We start from the raw sequence: 20,227 nt of genomic DNA on the forward strand, positions 1-20,227 counted from the left end.
TATTATCAAAGTACTACCAGCAGGAGAAAAAATTCTTCACTGGTCTTATAACCACCACATAAAGAAATTAAATTAGTGCAAAGTTTTAATTTTTTGCTCCCTCTCAGCACAAATATTAAGAGGATAAGATCTACTTTGTCTGTAAATTTGGGCTTAAGGCATTTGGTACCTCTATAAACCTTAAGCATTCACTGAAGAATGAAATTGTATCGTTACTCTACTCGAATTTCTGCTTACATTTTCATTTTATGTTTGTATAAATTTATGCATGTAGTTTGAATAAAACAATACTCAGTGTTCAAAACTCGAAATGCTAGCATTTATCTGGAAAGTGAAGTCTAAGAGCAAACTCAGATCGCTTTTTATGTATTTATAGGATGCCATTAATATCTAATTGAAAACTGAACCTCTAACTGCCACAAATAAGTGGTTGTTTAAACAAATAAATTATTTCAAAGTAAATTAAATAACTGATTTATTTCTTTAAATTAAAGTAATCCTTTTTGGTATAACATGAAGTCAGCCTTGGATATAAAATTACATTTGTTAAAGTACAGACTCATTTACGGACTTGCTCTGTTCCTCCAGGCCAACTGGGTCCAGTTGCTTTGCCTCTCTACCCTTTCATCACCAAAGTAAGCTGATCTATACTCTAGAGCTGTGCAAATGTGGCTACGGCAACTGAGGAATACAATTTTAAGTTTTAAAACTTTTAATTAATATAAATTCTTAACTGAAGCAGTGTAAAATCTTTTACAATTAAGCACAATGTTATAGTTTGGTAGAACTGTATTCTGCTTTTATTATTAAATTGTGCAAGATATATGGCAGTACACAGTTGGGTAAATGTGTCATTTCTAGCATTACACAAAAGCATATCACCAATCTAGAACTGATAGAATGAGTCAGTTCAAATGATTTTTCTATGCAACAATGTAGCACTGTAATGGGTTTATTTGAACCTTTTATGCAGATACCATAAGTTACAGTGACACTTATGTAAATCATAATTGGCAATTAAATTAAAATACTTATTTTAATTATTTTATAATTAAATTATTTTTCTAGCTTAAAAATAGAAAAATGTTTACTTTCAAGTGAAGGTATACTACTGAGGAAGAATCAAATGAAAAGAAAACAGACTCAACAAGGTATGTCACAAATTTTACAAAGAATGGCAATTGCAATTTGCTGCAGCAAAGCAAAATTAAAAAGCTGCTGTGTAAAAAAAAGTTTTAAGATAACAGACAACAGTTACGAGACATTTTCAGCAAATGCATTTCAATTTAATACAAAATGGCTTGAGTTAAAAAATAATCAATAAAATGAGTCACAATCAGTGAAATCAGAATTAAATGTAAAACAAAAAAATTCCTGAAGATTTTACAGAACTTGAGCTTGTAAGCGGCCAGCTGTAAAACAGCTTGGGTTCTTTTTTTCTTTATTTTTTAAAAATACAGCTGGGGTATCCTGTTTCCCAGGCTGGTCTCAAACTCCTGGCCTCAAGCAATCCTCCCACCTCAGCCTCCCACAGTGTTGGGATTACAGGTGTGAGCCACCGCGCCTGACTAGTTCAGATTCTTGTTCAATGTAGAAAACAATTTTAAGATGGTGAGATGAAAAATTAAATTATTTCAGTTAAGGAAATTGTATTTTTAAATTATGAGGAAAAAAACTAAAAAGATATTTTACAGAAAGTGAAAAATCTTTGAGACATCAAGCAACTGTCAGTGAACAAAAAGGCCCTTCTAACAATACTAAAGATCAATTAAGTCAGCATTTGAAAAGTTACAAGTATTTTTAGCTTTAGATGAATTTTAGAAGAGATAATGCCCAATTAATACTATAGGTATATCTGTCTCAAATGACCTTCAAATTTACAGAGAAATGTCTTCATCTATTTGCAATCTTAAATTTAAAAACTGATCTTATATTGTAGATATTTTTGAATTCTCTACATGTGTAACTTTCAGCTAGATATAAAAAAGTCAGTTTCCAGCAACACAGTGTTCAAACATCTGTATTTGTTGGATTTATTTCTCTGATTACTTTGTTCTGCTGTGTGAAACACAATGCAAATATCTGTGCCCTGAGGCAGACTGTATCATGGAGGCAGCTATTAAAATTGTTCAGACTGGGCATGGTGGCTTATGCCTGTAATCCCAACACTTTGGGAGGCCGAGCCGGGTGGATCACAAGGTCAAGAGATCAAGACCATTCTGGCCAATATGGTGAAACCCCATCTCTTCTAAAAATACAAAAAATAGCTAGGCATGGTGGCACATGCTTGTAGTTCCAGCTACTCAGGAGTCTGAAGCAGGAGAATGGCTTGAACCCGGGAGGCGGAGGTTGCAGTGAGCTGAGATCACGCCACTGCACTCCAGTGCACTCCAGTCTGGCGAAAGGGCTAGACTCTGTCTCAAAAAGACCCCAAAATTGTTCAGTACATATGCACAAATGCTCTAAATCATCACCAGTTTATGGAACTGTTAAAAGAAATAGAAGACAATGAATTTAATGACCACATTATTAGCTACTGTTGGTTGCTTGAGTCAAGGAAGAGTTTTGCAAAGATTTACAATTCTGGTAACTCTAATTCAGATTTTCTTGAAACAAAAGAAATGCTTGCCAATATTCAACAATCAAAGAGTAAACCAGGAATAGATTTTTAGAAATCTCAGTGTGATTTACACTGTTACCCCTATATCACAATGCATATCAATTAGCTAGATTTGAAGACCCGAGGAGAGAAAAAGCTTATTTATGACCTAGCTAGACAAGTACAAGAATTTATGTTAAAACTGAAGCTTTTTATAATACAAATCAATGATTGTACACATTTTTCAACATGAATTAACATGCAGCAGCACAGCACTGTGTAAACTGGCTGCAAAACCTATGAAAAAAAAATACAACAAATGCTTTGTTGATATGGATAAACTTAGTTGATTTTCAATTTATATGATGCCCCTTTGAATTTCATGTTGATAATAATAAGTTTTTACAAGTGTTAGTGGACTTACTTAACCTGCATGGATATTTTGACAGTGCTGCACTTCTGAGTCAAATCAATTATTCTGAAGAGTAATTTTTGTCAATACAGATACAAATATTGGAGAAAAATGATTTGTTTGGTACTCGATTTATTGGAAAACAATGTTTGAAACAGTGTGAATCTACTTTTTTAACTGCAATTTTTATGAATCTAAATACAGATCAAATTTTTTAATGAAAATTTCACGAGTTGAGGTATACTTAAAATGTAAAATACACAATGGATTTCAAGGATTTCATATAAAAAATGTGCAAACTATCTCTAATAATTTCATATTGATTACATGTTGACACAGTATTTCTGATATACTAGGTTAAAAAACATACAATCAAAAATAATTTCACCTGTTTCTTTTTGCTTTTTTAATATGGTTACTAAAAAATTCAAAATTACATATGTGACTTGCATTAGTTCTCTTTTATATAGCACTGCTAATGTAGGGAATCTAAGATACTACCTGCCCCAAAATTCTACAATACTAGCATAAAGAGATAAGAAATTAACTTTATTGAACTATAAGAACTCAATTTTATAGTCAGGCATGGTGGCATGTGCCTGTAATCCCAGCTACTCAGGAGGCTGAGGCATGAGAATTGCCTGAACCCGGGAGACAGAGGTTGCAGTGAGCAGAGATCATGCCACCACACTGGACAACAGAGTCAGACGTCAGACTAGTCTCAAAAAAGGAAAGGAAGAAAAAAGACTCAATTTTAGGCCAGTCGGGGCAACAAAGCAAGACTCCATCCCTGTGAAAATTAAAAAATAAAAAATTCACTGGGCAAGGTGGCTCACACCTGTAATCCCAGCACTTTGGGAGGCCAAGGTGGGTGGATCACCTGAGGTCAGGAGTTCAAGACCAGCCTGGCCAACATGGTGACACCCTGTTTCTACTAAAAAATACAAAAATTAGCCAGGAGTTGTAGTGTGTGCCTGTAATCCCAGCTACTCAGGAAGCTGAGGCAGGAGAATCGCTTGAACTCAGGAGGCGGAGGTTGCGGTGAGCCGAGATTGTGCCACTGCACTCCAGCCTGGGCAACAGAGTGAGACTCCATTCCAAAAAAGCAAAACAAAGCCAAAATAAAATAATAAATAAATAAATAAATAGCCAAGCATGATGGTGTGCACCTGTAGTCCCTCCCAGCTACTCGGGAGGCTGAGGTGGGAAGATCACTTGAACTCAGGAGTTGGAGGCTGCAGTGAGCTATGATCACATCACTACACTCCAGCTGGGTGACTCTCTAAATTTTTTTTTTTTTTTAGTTTTTTGTAACTCTATTTATTTTTTTGAGGCAGGGTCTCATTCTGTCACCCAGGCTGGATTGCACTGGCCCCATCTCAGTTCACTGCAACCTCCATTGCCAGGGCTCAAGTGATCCTTCCACCTCAGCCTCCCAAGTAGTTGGGACTGCAGGCACCCTACCATGCCTGACCAATTGTTTAATTCTGCTTCCCAAAGTGCTGGGCCTACAGGCATGAGCCACTACATTCCTGGCTCTCTCGCTCACGCACTCTCTCTCTACTGAGACAGGGTCTTGCTTTGCAGCAATGCTATCACAGCTCACAGCAGCCTTGACCTCCTGGACTCAAGCGATCCTCCTGCTTCAGCCCACCGAGTAGCTGTGACTACAGGCATGAGTAACCATGCCTGGCTAATTCTTTTACTTTTGTAGTGGCAGGGTCTCACTGTGTTGCCCTGGCTGGTCTCAAATTCCTGAGTTCAAGCAATCCTCCCACCTCAGCCTTCCAAAATGCTGGGATTACAAGACTAAGCCACTATGCCCGGCCGTAACTCAACTTTATTTTGGCTGGATTTGTTTTTCACTGGTTTAAATTTTTTTTTTTTTTAGGTTTTTACAACTATCTCTATTTCTTAAGACCCAATTCTAGGTGTTCCTATAGTCAGTCACTAAGAGGGACATTTATTTTAAGAATATAACTTTTCTACTGTTTGAATTTCATCTTATACAAGTTGTATATATTACTATGATTGTTGTTACCGCTATTCTTTAAGGAAAACAGCTGCTTCCACAGGTCCAAACTTCTAAGGTGAGAGTGCCTGTCACATGGTAGAGGATTAGTAAATGTTAGTTTCCTTCCTCTGTGTAACTGCTAGCCTCACAGCACATTCCTCTCTAGCTGCCTACATTCCCCTGGTTTGATTTCTTTTTCCTCTGTGGTCAGAGGTCAAAAGAAAATAAGTAGCAAAGGTGGGAAATAAATGAAAATGTAAATGTTGCCGGTAGTCTTCAGATGAGAAATTGTCCCACTAATAGTGGTGTTTAAAAAGGCAAACAGACGGATTTGAAAGTTCTAAAAATCTTTTCCTGATTCACTACAATTGTATTGAAGCTTTTTGGTCAGAATTATGCATACCTCTGACACCAGGAAAAAAGTTTAGCCACTCTTCTTAATTTTCCCTTTAAGAAGAATATGTCAGAATAAGTGGTACAAAAAAGTACGTAACTCATAGGTTGTGTTTTAAAAACATGTAGATTGGTCCTCTGAAGCCTGGAATGCATATCCCACTTTGAAATAAATGCTATGAAATGCGGTTAAACATTCTAGGTGGAAATAAATGTGTCCCAAAATGTAGCTGAAATCCATAGTATTTGAAAACACTCGATTTCTCCTTTCTTCTTTATATACTACTGGTGCTGAGAAACTGACAGGAGAGGCTTAGGCAGGATTCAGATAACCTGACTGGCCTCTAGGAGAGGAGGCCGGGCTCAGCATCTTCATATACATAGGACTTCATGTGATAAACAGAAGTCAGGAACTGCCTACATTATATGACCAACTTTTAGGCTATAAAATTTATACCTAAGCAAGTTTTGACTTACTGATTTTAAATTACTCTTCAAGAAAAGATGAGCTCTACTTTTTTTTTTTTTTTTTGAGACAAGGTCTGGCTCTGTCACCCAGGCTAGAGTGCAATGGTGTGATCTCGGCTCACTGCAACCTCCACCTCCTGGGCTCAAGCCATCCTCCTACCTCAGCCTCCCGAGTAGCTGAGACTACAGACAAGTGCCACCATGCCCAGCTAGTTTTTTTACTTTTAGTAGAGATGGGTTTTTGCCATGTTGTCCAGGCTAGTCTCGAACTCCTGGGCTCAAAGCCATCCACCTGCCTTAGTCTCCCAATGTGCTGGGAGCTACCGTGCCTGGCCTAAAGATAAGCTCTACTTCTGATGGACTTTTTGTCAGATAAGGACTGTATTTAATAGAAAGAAAGAAGTATTTAAGAAAAAGTGAGTACACTGAACATTAAAAAAAAAACTTGAAAATTGTAGTTGGGTATATATTACAGATGTTAGATAAGGAAATAGGATATAAAAAAGGAAGGTAAGAAGGAGACTGGTGTCTTTCTTTACTTCTAAGACTGAGACAAGTAACATTATCATCTTGGCTATGTAAAGATTAGTCTCAAATCCAAATTCATTGAGCCAAATATGATCATAAAGTAGTTTTAAACTTATTTAAGCCAACAGCTAATAAACTCCTAATTAAATGTACAGTATAGTATAATATGCATACTGCTGTTAGACAGGATATATACAACTGATTTTACTACTGTGCACTGAAAAAAGATACATCAAGTAGCAGGTAAATTTTCATAACAAACACAAGCTATTTATTATATTACATAATTAGGGAGGTAAACAATGAATAAAATCAGAGCTTGAAAGTTATTTCAAGTTGACACTAATAAACAACAAAAATGACACTGCTCAATTTTCTCATCACACATACTTTATATGTGCCTTTTTAGATTCTGATTTATTTCTAACGTATAGTATTTAACCTTGCCTAAACCTTGCTACTTTTCTTTCTATAAACTCTCAAAAACTCATCTTTTTTCTCTTCAAACAACATTCTTTTCTATACTTTGGTTATTTCCTTTGGTACATATTTTTCCCTTTTCCCTCAGAAACATTCAAATCCATAGCTATCTGTAACTGAACTAAGTATAGTATTTGATGGTCTCCACAATGTCAGCCTTGCTTAGATATTCTTATCTCCCACCCCTTCCCTCCCAATCTTCCTTTTCACTTCAGTGTTACCTGCTCTAGTTTTAAACTTTCATCCCATATACCACAAACTCTCTTACCCCTCAATATTTTCCATTTCGCACCATTCACTTATTTAATGGCAAAACAATATTCTTCATTCGGTCGTCTCCATCTTCACATTCTTCTCTCCTTCTCCAAAAATGAAAACACGCAGCATGGCTCAATCGTTTTCTCGGCCTAACATTTAATGTAGGTTTACTTCCTTTAAAAAATTCTAACTTTAGAAACACTTGTTTCCTTCCTGTTTTTGCCCTGCACTATATGCCCCCTCTAATTCTAAAAGAAAAAACACTAGTCTACTAAAGTCAAAACAATAACTTTGGATAGAAATCCGGCTACTTCCCTTTTTACTAGTTTTGGTTAATAAAGTTACTTTCTTTCTACCAGACCTCACTTGTATTAACTGGACTTTACAAGCAGTGAGCATCCAGACCTGCATTCAGTTACAAAGGAAGCCTTCAAGCTATTTTCATCAGCTTTCTAATCAAGTTAAAAAATAAACCACAAAACTGAGTATCCACTATATTCTATATATATGTATATACATATGCATTTGTATTAATAAATTATATAAGTAAATCTAAATTATATATTACAAAAAAGTAATTTTTAAAGTGAGCTAGAAATGAAATAAACTATTTTAAATGTCTTGCTATTCACAATATCTTCATACTATTATTAAACTAATTTCCTTTTTTTTTTTTTTTTTTAAAAAGATAGTGTCTCCCTATGTTGCCCGGGCTAGTCTCGAACTCCTGGGCTCAAGGGATCCTCCTGTCTCAGCCTCCCAAAGTGCTAGGATTATAGGTGTGAGCCATCATGCCTGGCCATAATTTCTCAAAGTGCAATATACTATAAGGTAAAGGTTTGACATTAATGAGAGTGAATATAGATTCATACTTCCTATCATCTTCATGGTAATTTTTAAACATTTTGTCCAACTTATTAGGTCTTATTAGTCTGTGTTTTTATTAGATAGCCAATTTTATCCTGTAATGTGTCTGATGAGCACGGAGTAGGAAAATGTGTCCATTTGCCCTTTTCTTGTGTTTACATCATCGTCATTACCTTGCAGAATTTAAGACCTTTTAAAACATGTGTCCATTTGGCTAAACATGTTACATGGAAGGAATAAATCCATATAACTAAGCAGATATATAATGCAAAATGCTCAAAGTAAACAGAGGACATCACAGGTGAAACTGATTTAGGAGACTGTGTGTAACCCATGGCACACAATCATCAAATCTACAGACCTCTGGCAGCAGGTGTGAAATATTTGACAAAGGTTTTTCTCTCCTTCCAAATAAAACGGTGCAGTAGTTCTAAATGCTCTTCCCATACTGCCAGTGCATTATTTTGGAGACCACTGCACTAGAAACTAGGTCCCTAGCACATAGCAGCTTCTCAACAAATGTTATTTATTGAGTAAAAAGGTGTGTTTTTGTTTTTTGTTTTTTAATGTTCACAATATGTTTAAGGACCATCATGTAAACCAGGATCTGTCCCAAGTAAACATTTTGAAGACAAAAACTGAGGGAGAAAAGGACTACTTATTATAATATCAAGTTTTCTTCATAAGGGGCATTACCTTCACTTTGTACCTTTCTTTAACACATTTATTCCTAGGTGTAACTGATAGTTTTGTCATTCTGTTGAATACTTTTGCTTGGTCATTTCCATTTTCAACTGATGACTACTAATAAAGAGAAAGCCATTAGTTTGTTTATATTTCTCATACATCAGCTTTCCAAAGTGTCTTATATTTAATCCTCATTGCTGTTTTCTACTAGAGTCCCCCCGGGCTTTCCAGCTATTCTATCATATCATTTGAAAGTAGAAACAATTTTTTGCTTCCAATATTTATGCAAATTATTTGACTTACTGTCTACTGTCTTACTGCAATGGTTAAAACTACCAAAACAATGCTTAATAATAGTGACAATCATGTGAATGATTTCAGGAAGTATTAGTCTTGTTTCTGATATAACGGAAATGGCTTCAGCATTTCCTCATTTAGTATATGATATCTGCTTTCTGGTTTTTGGCAAACTATAAGGGCTTAAGATTCCTTTTATTTCAATGTTATTAGTTGTTTAAAACAAGAAATGGCTCTTGGAAATAAAGTATATTTTGCTTCCAATGGGACAATAATCTGAGGTTTCTTTTAATAATGAATATGTTCATAGAACTCAGGTGAAATTAACTCTACTTGGTAATTATATATTTTTCTTTCTGATAGCTAACTGGGTTAGCTTTGCTTTAAGTCATAGTTATTTGCAACTACAGTATTTTATTTAGTAAAACTGGCCTATTTTCTTTTTGGAGTTTCTGTTAGATTTCTATCTTAAGGTTTTGAAAGTTTATAACATTAATATACTTAATGTTACATTTTAACAGTTTGAGGCTGCACTGTCCAATAGTAGCTAGTAGCTACACGGGGCTATTTAAATATTAAAATAAAAAACACTTAATTCTTCACACTGGCCACATTTAATTGCTCAATTGCTACCATCCTGAATAACATATATGTCATACCCAAGCCAGAGAAAAATCTCTACCTCTTTCTCAGCTTTAAAATTCTAAGTTTTTTTCAATTCCTGTTGTTAGTGCTATTGAAGTTACCCAAGTCAAGATTTCCACATTGGCCAGGCGCGGTGGCTCACGCCTGTAATCCCAGCACTTTGGGAGGCCGAGGAGGGCGGATCACGAGGTCAGGAGATCAAGACCATCCTGGCTAACATGGTGAAACCCCATCTCTACTAAAAATACAAAAAATTAGCCAGGCGAGGTGACAGGCGCCTGTAGTCCCAGCTACTCGGGAGGCTGAGGCAGGAGAATGGCATGAACCCGGGAGGTGGAGCTTGTAGTGAGCCAAGATGGCACAACTGCACTCCAGCCTCAGCTACAGAGCCAGACTCAAGATTTCCACATCCTGTCCTTGAAGAACTAAGAAAATATTCCCAAAGCAAACCATTCTTCACTCACAAGAAGGAATAATCATACAAATAAAACCTTCTTTATGCAATAGTAAAGAAACAAGTCTTTTAATTTACTGGCTACAAAGCTATCTTTCTACAGTAAGCCATGCATAATACTAATACCAATAAATAAATACATAAATAAATAAAACCTCTTATGCAACAAAAACCCCTGAAACATGACAGATCCTTAAGTTTCAAGCTCCTTTTCATTCACTTCTATGACATTTTGATATTTACAGGCAAATTTGACCTCTGGTTTTATTATAAATGACAGTAATACTGAAAAAAAAAAAAAAGGAAGATGATATTCTAGTGATTTCATCTATTTCAAACTGAGAAAGGTTAAAATCTAAAATAATTTGTTTAGGAAGCAAGAAGATTTTAAATTCTCTTACTAAACTCTGATGTATTGCCACCAAAGAAGCCAGTTATGGAAAATTAGAAGAATACCTGCAGAGCAAACTCATATCCATTGCTTTGTTAAAAGCAAACAAGTACCAGCATATCTTAAGGAAGAGCCTTTTATGTTTTTAGATTACCTCTATTAGAAAGTTTCTTCTTAAACTTCAAAATGTTATTGTTAAATAAATAAAACTCTCCCTGTTGTCTAACTTTTTACATTGAAAATATGGATCCAAATAGTTTATAAGAACAGTCAACAAAATATTTTCCTTTTTAAAAATTTTAAATCACAACTGCTGTAGGAAATGATTCATTATCTAAACTCACAAATAAAGCTTTATGTTCACTTTAATTAAAATTGTTATTTATTACAAGTGTTTAAAATCTGAAATTCAAGCCTCTTTTCTAGACAAATGATTCACATTTCACAATATTTCTTCATTTGAAAGGATGCTTTAAAACATTACCTGCCCTAAAGGAATATACTTTTAATATTCCTTTCATAATTCTTCATTCTCAAAAATTCAGCCATTACTGATAAGGATATTAAAGTTGACAAGACTATGTCAGACGTCAAAACTTATTGGTTCAGTATTTTAAATCTATTAACTCCAAAAGTCTACCTCCATAAAAAAAATCAAAGGTTCTAATTTTAATCTTTGTTTCTTCTCAATCACAATAATGTACACCACATAAAATTCCATATGTATTGGTTAGGGGAGGGAAATCGGGATGGGAGCAAATGAAATACTACCTAACAAACAGTAAACTAAACACTAGCTCTTGTGTGAAATCTTAGGAAGATTTTTATTTTCATCGAAATCTTAATTTACCTTTCATTTTCAAGTTAATCTGCTTATCTCCTTAAGAAGTGGGTTTGTGTCAAATCAGAATCGTTCCTTTTGGCACTGCTTTCTCTCTTATGAAACAGTAACCCGATTTATATGGTTCTGCCTGGTTAATGCATGCTTCCTCCCTGGGCCCCTGTTTACATCAAGGTGGAGGGGCACTGCTCTATGAGGGTGTCCATCTTGGGAGGGAAATGAAGTAGTTCACCTATATCATGATTTAAGTCTTCTGCAGGAAAAATGTTATATGGCTCTTTAGTCCCTCAAGATGATCAGGGGACACAGTATTACAGCTCTGATATAACCTTCCCCGTTTCTGAAAGACAGTTAACAAAATTCAGTCTTTCAAACATATGTCGCCTACTCTGCACCAGACACTGCATACTTGGGAAGAATACAAAGATCTGAGATATGGTGTCTGCAGTCTCCAAGGACATTTACAACTAACGAACGTGCAGCAGGAAATTATAAGGATTCCAAGAGCTGTGAGTTCAGGAAAGATTACATTCAGCTACAACTGGAACTGGGGGAAGAGAAGAGTTCAGTGATAACTTCATGAAGGATTGCAAACATAGGACAGGGCAGGGAGTCTTGACAAGGGGAAAGTAGGGAAAGAAGAACTGAAAGCCTCAGAATATGTTGTAACTTCTCTAGGGACAGAGCATACTGCAAAAAAGGCTTTGACTTTAGTCAAGATATTTATAATCAAACACCTTAAACCTAATGCACCAGTGTTTTACCTCTGATATCAATTGTTCAGTCTAACCACAAGAAATTAGTGTACAAGGAAAATTAATAAATTGAAGTAAAATTACTAACGGGCACTAGAAAACAACACATGTACACACTCCACACAGAAATAGGAAATCTGTTTGTTTCTTCATCACAGTGAGGTGTGGGAGGAATGTTAAACTACATCTTCATCAATTTACAACTATCACGGATTCCTTTTAGGCCTTCAGTGTAATGCTACAGGGTGATTCCCTGGCATTTCGTTCTAAAACCCACAAATGAGCCGATAATGCGACCAGCTGCAGCTCCCTTCCTGAATTCAGCAGCTCTGGGTGTCCACACACTTGCAGCTCTGTACAACTTCACACAAAAGCCTGGCAGTCAGCCAAGAAGACTCCATCACAGTATACGCTCCCCAAGGTTCAAGATTTTCCATTTAATTCCAATTCTACCATGAAACAACATATACCTTAGCAGACTATAGCGATATAAAACCAATTCAATTCCCATTTCTAGTTAATAAAATATGCCCCTAAAATGCAATGGATAAAGATACTAAAATATATAATCTACATTTTTAAAGGGCCTTGAATATAATTTCACTCCATCAAGATAATTAAAATTTTCTTAAAGAGTTAGTTTCCTCAGAATCTTACCAACAGCAAGAAAACAACGACAAACTTGTTATAGCACACAGTGATTTAATTGTACTTCCAAAGTCCCCCATTAAGCAATTCATTCACATTGCTAACTGAAAATCAAGAATGAATGTTCTCAGTATCTGGTACTATAGGACGATGTGGCCCATGACAATGTGAGACAGATACTTCAAGAATGATATTAATTTCTGTTGTCTAAAGCAGAAATACAAGCACACAGAAACACACAGTTCTGCGAATTAGGTAGCCACATCACTCTAGTACGGAAGTTTCCTGAGGGAAAGGGGAATGCAAATGTTTGCTTTAACTGCCTGGCTAATGCTTAACTTTGGTAGGAGTGTTTCACAACAGCAAATACAATAAACTGAGCACTAACCTTTGTGTGAAAATCTTGGGAGGATTTTCATTTTTACTGAAATCTTCACCTACCTCTAGCTTCTCTCTCTCCAGGTCTGGACACCTTCCACACAAATGATCATTAAAAACAGTAGTGATCTGAATGAATAACCCTTAAGATGTCTATTCAATAGCCAAAATTTAATGGTGTTGAACCTGTAAAAATGTAAAAGACCCTTTGGGAGGCCGAGGCAGGTGGGTCACGAGGTCAAGAGATCGAGACCATCCTGGCTAACATGGTGAAACCCTGTGTCTACTAAAAATACAAAAAAATTAGCTGGGCATGGTGGTGGGCACCTGTAGTCCCAGCTACTCAGGAGGCTGAGGCAGGAGAATGGCGTGAACCTGGGAGGTGGAGCGTGCAGTAAGCCGAGATCGTGTCACTGCACTCCAGCCTGGGCAACAGAGCAAGACTCTGTCTCAAAAAAAAAAAAAAAAAAAAAAAGTAAAAGACCTGGCAAACCACTGACCCTTTCTTCTTCCTTTTGATGGGTACCTTCCTATGATACAATTATCGACTAAGGACAATGTGGAAAGGATTCTCACATCATTTCAGTAGAAAGTGAATTAAAAGTGTTATCTGGACTTATCTAAAATCCCCATCTCTACCCAATAATGCCTTCATGTAACATTAAAGGGCTGTCTGGCAATAAAAAATATCTCTAAGGCGATCCTTTAAATGGCTTATTCCCCCCCTTTAATGTCAACAACCTTTTGAATCCAGGGAAAACTGATTAAAACAAGAATTGTTCATCATAATTTACCAGTCACAGAAAGAAATTTGCTTCACACCAAAGTTAAAACTGCAAAATACACTTTCTGAGCATAACCAAATGGATATGGATCATTAAGCATCACTCACAACCTATATAACCTAGTTCTAAGTAGTCACAAAAATAGATACCTACTTCGTAATTTATATGAAATAGACATGAATATTATATTATAAAGAGAGAACAGAACCTGTTGCCAACCTCTTTTTAAAGGATACTAAAAAAAAAAAAAAAAAAAAAATAGCGCCGGGTGTGGTGGCTCATGCCTGTAATCCCAGCACTTTGGGAGGCCAAGGCAGTCAGATCACCTGAGTTCAGGAGTTCGAGACCAGTCTGACCAACATGGTGAAACCCTGTCTCTACTAAAAATACAAAATTAGCTGGGCGTGGTGGCACATGCCTGTAATCCCAGCCACTCAGGAGGCTGAGGCAGGAGAATTGCTTAAACCTGGGAGGCAGAGATTGCAGTGAGCTGATATTGCACCATGGCACTCCAGCCTGGGGAGCAAGAGCAAAACTCCATCTCAAAAAAAAAAGAAAAAAATAGCCTGTAAAGCTACATACCAAATTCTTGACGTTCACCTTTGGGGGAGTAGAAGAGGAGCGTGGAACTGCACTGGGAAAAGGGAGACTGTCAGAATAATCTTTTTTTTTAAACAAAGCAGTTAAAATTTGTAAGATTATATGACAAAAATGTTAACTGGACAGGGGACAGGAGGAACATGGTTTGTTGAGTTCTTTTGAACATGGGTTATCACATTATCCTTCAATTTAAAATAACACAAGAAAAAGAAATTATAATAACAACAAAGAAGTAGATCTATTTCCCTGAAGCTAGGATGGATGAGGAACAGGAGGTGGGAGAGAAGAGGAGGCAAAGAGGAGGAGGCCTAGAAGTTGAAAGGAACAGTGCAAAGTAAAATCTGAATGAATAAAGACAGGCATTCTGGATGGCTCCAGTCCTTTGTGAATCCTAATAGTTCTAAAAGGAGGTAACAGCAGTAATAGCTGGCTTAAAGACTGAGGGCAGGGAGGGGAGGGGAGCACACTTGCACACACATAGTAAGAAATACCATTTCCAGAAAATGTTAACTTACCAGTATGTACTGTAGCTACTGCAATCCATGCATACTGTGTGCTGAGCTTTATCTTGCTTTTCTGATTTCTTATGGTTGGTTAAGGGTACTTGTGCATCTTCATAATGTTTTTTTGCATGGCCATTCACATACCTTACAAAGACCAAATGAAAATTTACTTTAAATATTGCTTTGGAAATTAAAGGAATAAGAAATGATAAAATTAAACATTAATCAAATCAAAATAAGAAAGAAATCCTGTAACAGCAGTCAATTATGTAGTGATTTATTATATTGAATACTTAAAATATGCTCTTTTTTTTTTTTTTTTTTTGAGACGGAGTCTCACTCTGTCCCCCAAGCTGGAGGAGTGCAGCGGCACAATCTTGGCTTACTGCAAGCTCTGCCTCCCGGGTTCACGCCATTCTCCTGCCTCAGCCTCCCAAGTAGCTGGGACTACAGGCGCCCGCCACCACGCCCAGCTAATTTTTTTATTTTATTTTTATTTTTAGTAGAGACGGGATTTCACCACGTTAGCCAGGATTGTCTCGATCTCCTGACCTTGTGATCCACCCGCCTATGCTCCTTTTTTTGCAACCAAATACTGTAGTCAACTTTTAATTATATATAAGAGTAGGCACAGGCAAGGAAAGGCATAATCTATGCAAATTGGTTTCAACACCATAGATATTATTTATAAATTCCTTTGCTGCTGCTTTCACTATAGCTTTTTTTTTTCTCTCAGGCCACTAACCCCCAACTTGGGCTATTATCAAAGACAAGCTCTGTTAAGTAAATTACTCAGCCACTTCCCACAGGGCCACAGACTCTGCTCAAGTTGCTGCTTAACATAAAGTGTGAGAGTCAGAGAAACAGGACAATGTTCCAACTCTCACCAATATAGCTTCCAGTCTTTTATTTAAATGCCTGAATAATCAGCTCCTCTCATATGGAAACATGTTTGTTTAGAAATAACCCAAACAAAACACAAATCACCTTAAGCTTACAAAAACTGCTATTTCTCTACATGGACAAACATAATCAAAAGTTGATTATGTTCATAAAAATTGTGTAACACATTCCAACTCAGATTTAATATTATAGCAAGCATAATGAAACTGAAATAAGGCTCCCTCTGCACATGGTGTACATCCAAATTCATCTACGCCTTCATCTAGAGACTGCACAATTCTGTCACTGACTACCAGCATGAAGACCCTTAAGAGGCAACGTTTCCCAGCTCCTAGAAAGCAGCCAATGTGTGGAAGGCCCACTCGAAAACTCAGTCAAAACAAATGTTGGTTAAATGGTACCAAAATAAAGAGACTTAGATGACATTTTCATCATGAGGCACCTTAACTGCACCAGGAACACTTACCTTGAGGAAAGTAGGAGAGTTATGGTAACTGGGAAGGATCAACTTCAAATCTAGCCCCTCTACCCAGGAAAACTGGGCACATTCAAGGCACTATTAACCCCAACTCAGAATGTGATCATGTTCTTTCTCCATTTTTTCCCTGTACTTTACACTTTTGCATATACCTGAGTCCTCTGTTTATAAAACTGTACTAAAGTGAATTTCAGAGTCAAATAATGATTAAGAGGATAAGTTCGAAAACTAGACTGCCTGGGTTCAAAAGCAGGCTTTATCACATCCTGGGCATGAGAGCTTGGATGAATTATTTAACTTCTCTGTACTTGTTTTCTCATTTGTAAAATGGACGTAATAGTACTTTGTGTGTCATGAGTTTTTAGGTGATTAGATGATCCATAGTTCATAACAAATGAATGTTAGCAATTATTTTATTAGCATTCTTCTTTCTATGCTTAACTACTACGTATTCAGAATCCAAACAACAATTGCTTAGAAGGCAGGCTCATTTACAACATATTTCAAGATAACATGTAACTGTATAGGTCAAGAAACACTATTTAATAAAAGGTAAGGCCGGGCACAGTGGCTCACGCCTGTAATCTCAGCACTTTGGGAGGCTAAGGCAGGCAGATCACTTGAGGTCAGGAGTTTGAAACTTGCCTGGCCAACACGGTGAAACCCCATCTCTACTAAAAATACAAAAATTAGCCACGGTTGGTGGCACATGCCTGTAATCCCACTACTCGGGAGGCTGAGGCATGAGACTCACTTGAACCCAGGAGGCAGAGGTTGCAGTGAGCCGAGATCATCCCACTCCACTCCAGCCTGGGTGACAGAGTGAGACTCTGTCCAATAAATAAATAAATAAAAATAAACGATAAACTCTAAGGTATCATATGGGTTCAATACTTAATCATCTTAATTGCCTATTCTTATCATATATTTATAGTACTCAACCATGAAAAACAACAGTAATTCATTGCCACAGTAATAATACTGAATAAGCACATTACCACTTGCAAATTTTTGAGAACTCATCATCTTTACATAGTCCATATAGTTCGTTTAACTACAACACTGTAGTTTCTAAATGTACTAGATATATAAATAGTTCCGGTACATATCAGAGATAAAGTAAGAAGTATGATTACTGATATTAAGATTAGCAATGTTTTGCCTAATACCTAAATACATTAGTCAAAGAGGTTAACAGTTTTGTATAAACTAGCTAACAGGAAATTAAATATTTCCCTCATCTAGTTTTGAATTTTAACTAGACATTTTGGTCTACAGCACAAGAGGAAAAATTTCACTACATACGTCACAAATTTCCAATAACAATCACAAAAATTTGAAAAATAACTTAAATGGGATGGGGTCATGAAGACCAGCAGAATTTATAACCCATGTATGCTATTGATAAACTATGTTTTCTAATGGGAAGAATATTCACTTTATGATTTCCCTAAAGACAAGCGGTCTAAAATTACCAAAAAATCAATAAATTTGGCAATGAACACCTGGGATTGCATGATAAAAGAATATTAACCAATCAGCTATGTAAAATGGAGATCCAAATTCAGGCTACTCTGAATTTTCTGTTTAATCTACTTCATCATATTTCTCCAAAACTACGTCAAATTTCTAAATTTAAGCTTGCTTGCAACTGGCAACAGTCCAACTGCAGAGTCTAGAAATTTTTCCATTTATTTTTCCAAAACCTATTTTAGTTTGTTGTTTAGGAACATTAATCTCTAATTTTTGAGTTTGTCAGGTCTTTTGATTGGCACGCGACCATCAAGATTTAGGTTGTAGAGCACTATGAGACTTCTGGAGAACAGAACTACATAAATTTTATTGCATTATAATTCTCACCTCTCAAAATCTAGGAGAGGAATCTGTCTCTTCAAGTGCAGAATTTAAGTGCTTCTACTTTTCTTCTTTTTTTAAAAAAAGTTATCTGTACAAAGTATTTTCAGGTTCCCCAAATCCTAGAGATTTCAAAACCACAACAGCCACAATTAAGAAATGCAGTTAACATTCCAAAGGTACTCTTAAGTGCACATGGAAAAAATAATTCCAGGACTCAAAATGTGAAAAATCAAAACTTCACCGAACAAACAAAGATGCTCTCTTCATGCAATGAGGATTTAAAAATAACAATGGGGAAATATTCCAGATAAATACAATATATATTTCAGCCTATGTAACTCAGTATGATTTCTCATTTCCTTACTACTAAGCTATTTAACTTCTACAGTAAATTCAAAGTAGATTTTCTAAGCTAGAAGAGCAGTGGAAATAAATGGGCTGCTACCAGGCGAAAAACCATAGACAATATTTACTTGAGTTTGTGCTAGAAGAGTTACTATTTAAATAATATTATTTTGAGGCCAAGAACTGGGAAGAAATGCTCAGGTTTAAACTGGGGTGGGGTGAGGCAGAAGATGTTGTCCATAGAAAGTAGTGTTTTAATGGAACAATGAAACATTTGACGTATCTTAGGAATTAATAATGAACTCCACAATGAGATCATTTTCCAAAGGAATTCCTTTATCCGTAAATATTTTAAGTTTTTTTTTCTTTCCCAGAAGAATGATATCATACCCGGGATTTGATTCAAAAGTCAGTAGAGGTGGGGATGGGGTAGGTAATAGGTGAAAAAAGATTGCCCCATGTTGATAATTGCTGGGTGAACGGAACAGGGGGTTCAATTATACCATCTCTGTTTGTGTGTGCTTAAATTTTACCCTAATAAAAGGTTTAAAAAACAACCATTAGGTAAACTTGTACTTCAAGAATTCCCTTAGCTCATCTTTCCACTCAAATATTACTAACAAATTGTCTTGGTCATCAAACTAATTCTTCTGAGTATCAATATCAATAATTCTTCTGAGTATCAATGAGAAAATCAATATTTTCTCTCCCAGATGTTTTCCCCGGTTGTATCACAAAACAAAGGGATTCAACTGGAGAAGGAAGCCCTACAGAGAATTATGCATTATGATTAACAATGGTACTAAACCCAAATCAATAAAACTCTGACATAAAGCTTAAAGACAAATTTTAAAAAACAAATAGGGCAGTGAAGTAATAAGTATTTCACCTACCTTCCACAGTGGACACTTGAACAAGTCAAACAGACCCAAGGGCTTTTGTTGGACCGGCACACTAATAAAAAGAAAAATACACAATATACCAATTGTATCATGTTACTTCCCAATTTCTCCCCATTTTCCTGTGATTAAGTTATAAATTCCATGGCTATATAGGAATGCTGAAGTTGAAAATCCGTGCTTTTTGAATGCATTTACACAAAATGGCTGCCTAATTAAGTTATATTGAAAAGAATTTAAATGCATGTCCACAACAGCGGCTCATTTTAATTGCTGACTCAACTCAAATAGCTTAACCACGTTAAACACATATACACTTGTCTCCTTTATTACTTATTCCCTTTTGCCACAGTCTCTGACCAGTCAACGACAGTCTATTTTCCTATTAAAAAACATTTTTTTAAGTCTAGTCATTTAATCACATGTCTCTGCCATGTAGGTCATATACTACTATAAATGACAACTCTTTCGGTTTATTTACTAAGAGGCACAACGTAAGGTTACAATTAGGAAACTAAGCCTAGTTTTCCTAAAGTAATTCTTAGTTGCATAAAATATATGACAACTGCACATAATTCTTGCTGATGGTATAATCAAGGCATTAATTATTTTAGTTGATGCATTATAGCGGTGGGGAAGGCAAGAAGGTATGGAAACGAAATATTGATTAAAATTTTGCTTGCTGTTTACTCATTCATTTTTTAATAAGTCCTATGTAAGTAACAATGATATTCAAAAGGGA

The 20,227-nt window shown here is 36.1% G+C and overlaps 1 protein-coding gene across 5 annotated transcripts in view; it reads right to left on the minus strand.

Moving 5' to 3' along the window:
• Positions 1–20,227, minus strand: part of LOC105488850 (ubiquitin specific peptidase 3) — an 88,749-nt gene that overhangs the window by 40,818 nt on the left and 27,704 nt on the right. For 3 of the 5 annotated variants that reach the window (XM_011753323.3, XM_011753347.3, XM_011753340.3), the window contains 2 exons: positions 19,480–19,540; positions 15,016–15,147 (listed from right to left, as the gene is read on the minus strand). In XM_011753323.3, the coding sequence (XP_011751625.1) occupies positions 15,016–15,147; positions 19,480–19,540 (193 nt within the window). Of the gene's footprint in view, positions 1–7,162; positions 7,701–15,015; positions 15,148–18,244; positions 18,348–19,479; positions 19,541–20,227 lie in introns of those variants that run through there. The other 2 variants (XM_071101226.1, XM_011753388.3) reach the window with 2 other exon arrangements.

Source organism: Macaca nemestrina, chromosome 7, assembly GCF_043159975.1.
Source record: "Macaca nemestrina isolate mMacNem1 chromosome 7, mMacNem.hap1, whole genome shotgun sequence".
NCBI classification, from domain to species: domain Eukaryota; kingdom Metazoa; phylum Chordata; class Mammalia; order Primates; family Cercopithecidae; genus Macaca; species Macaca nemestrina.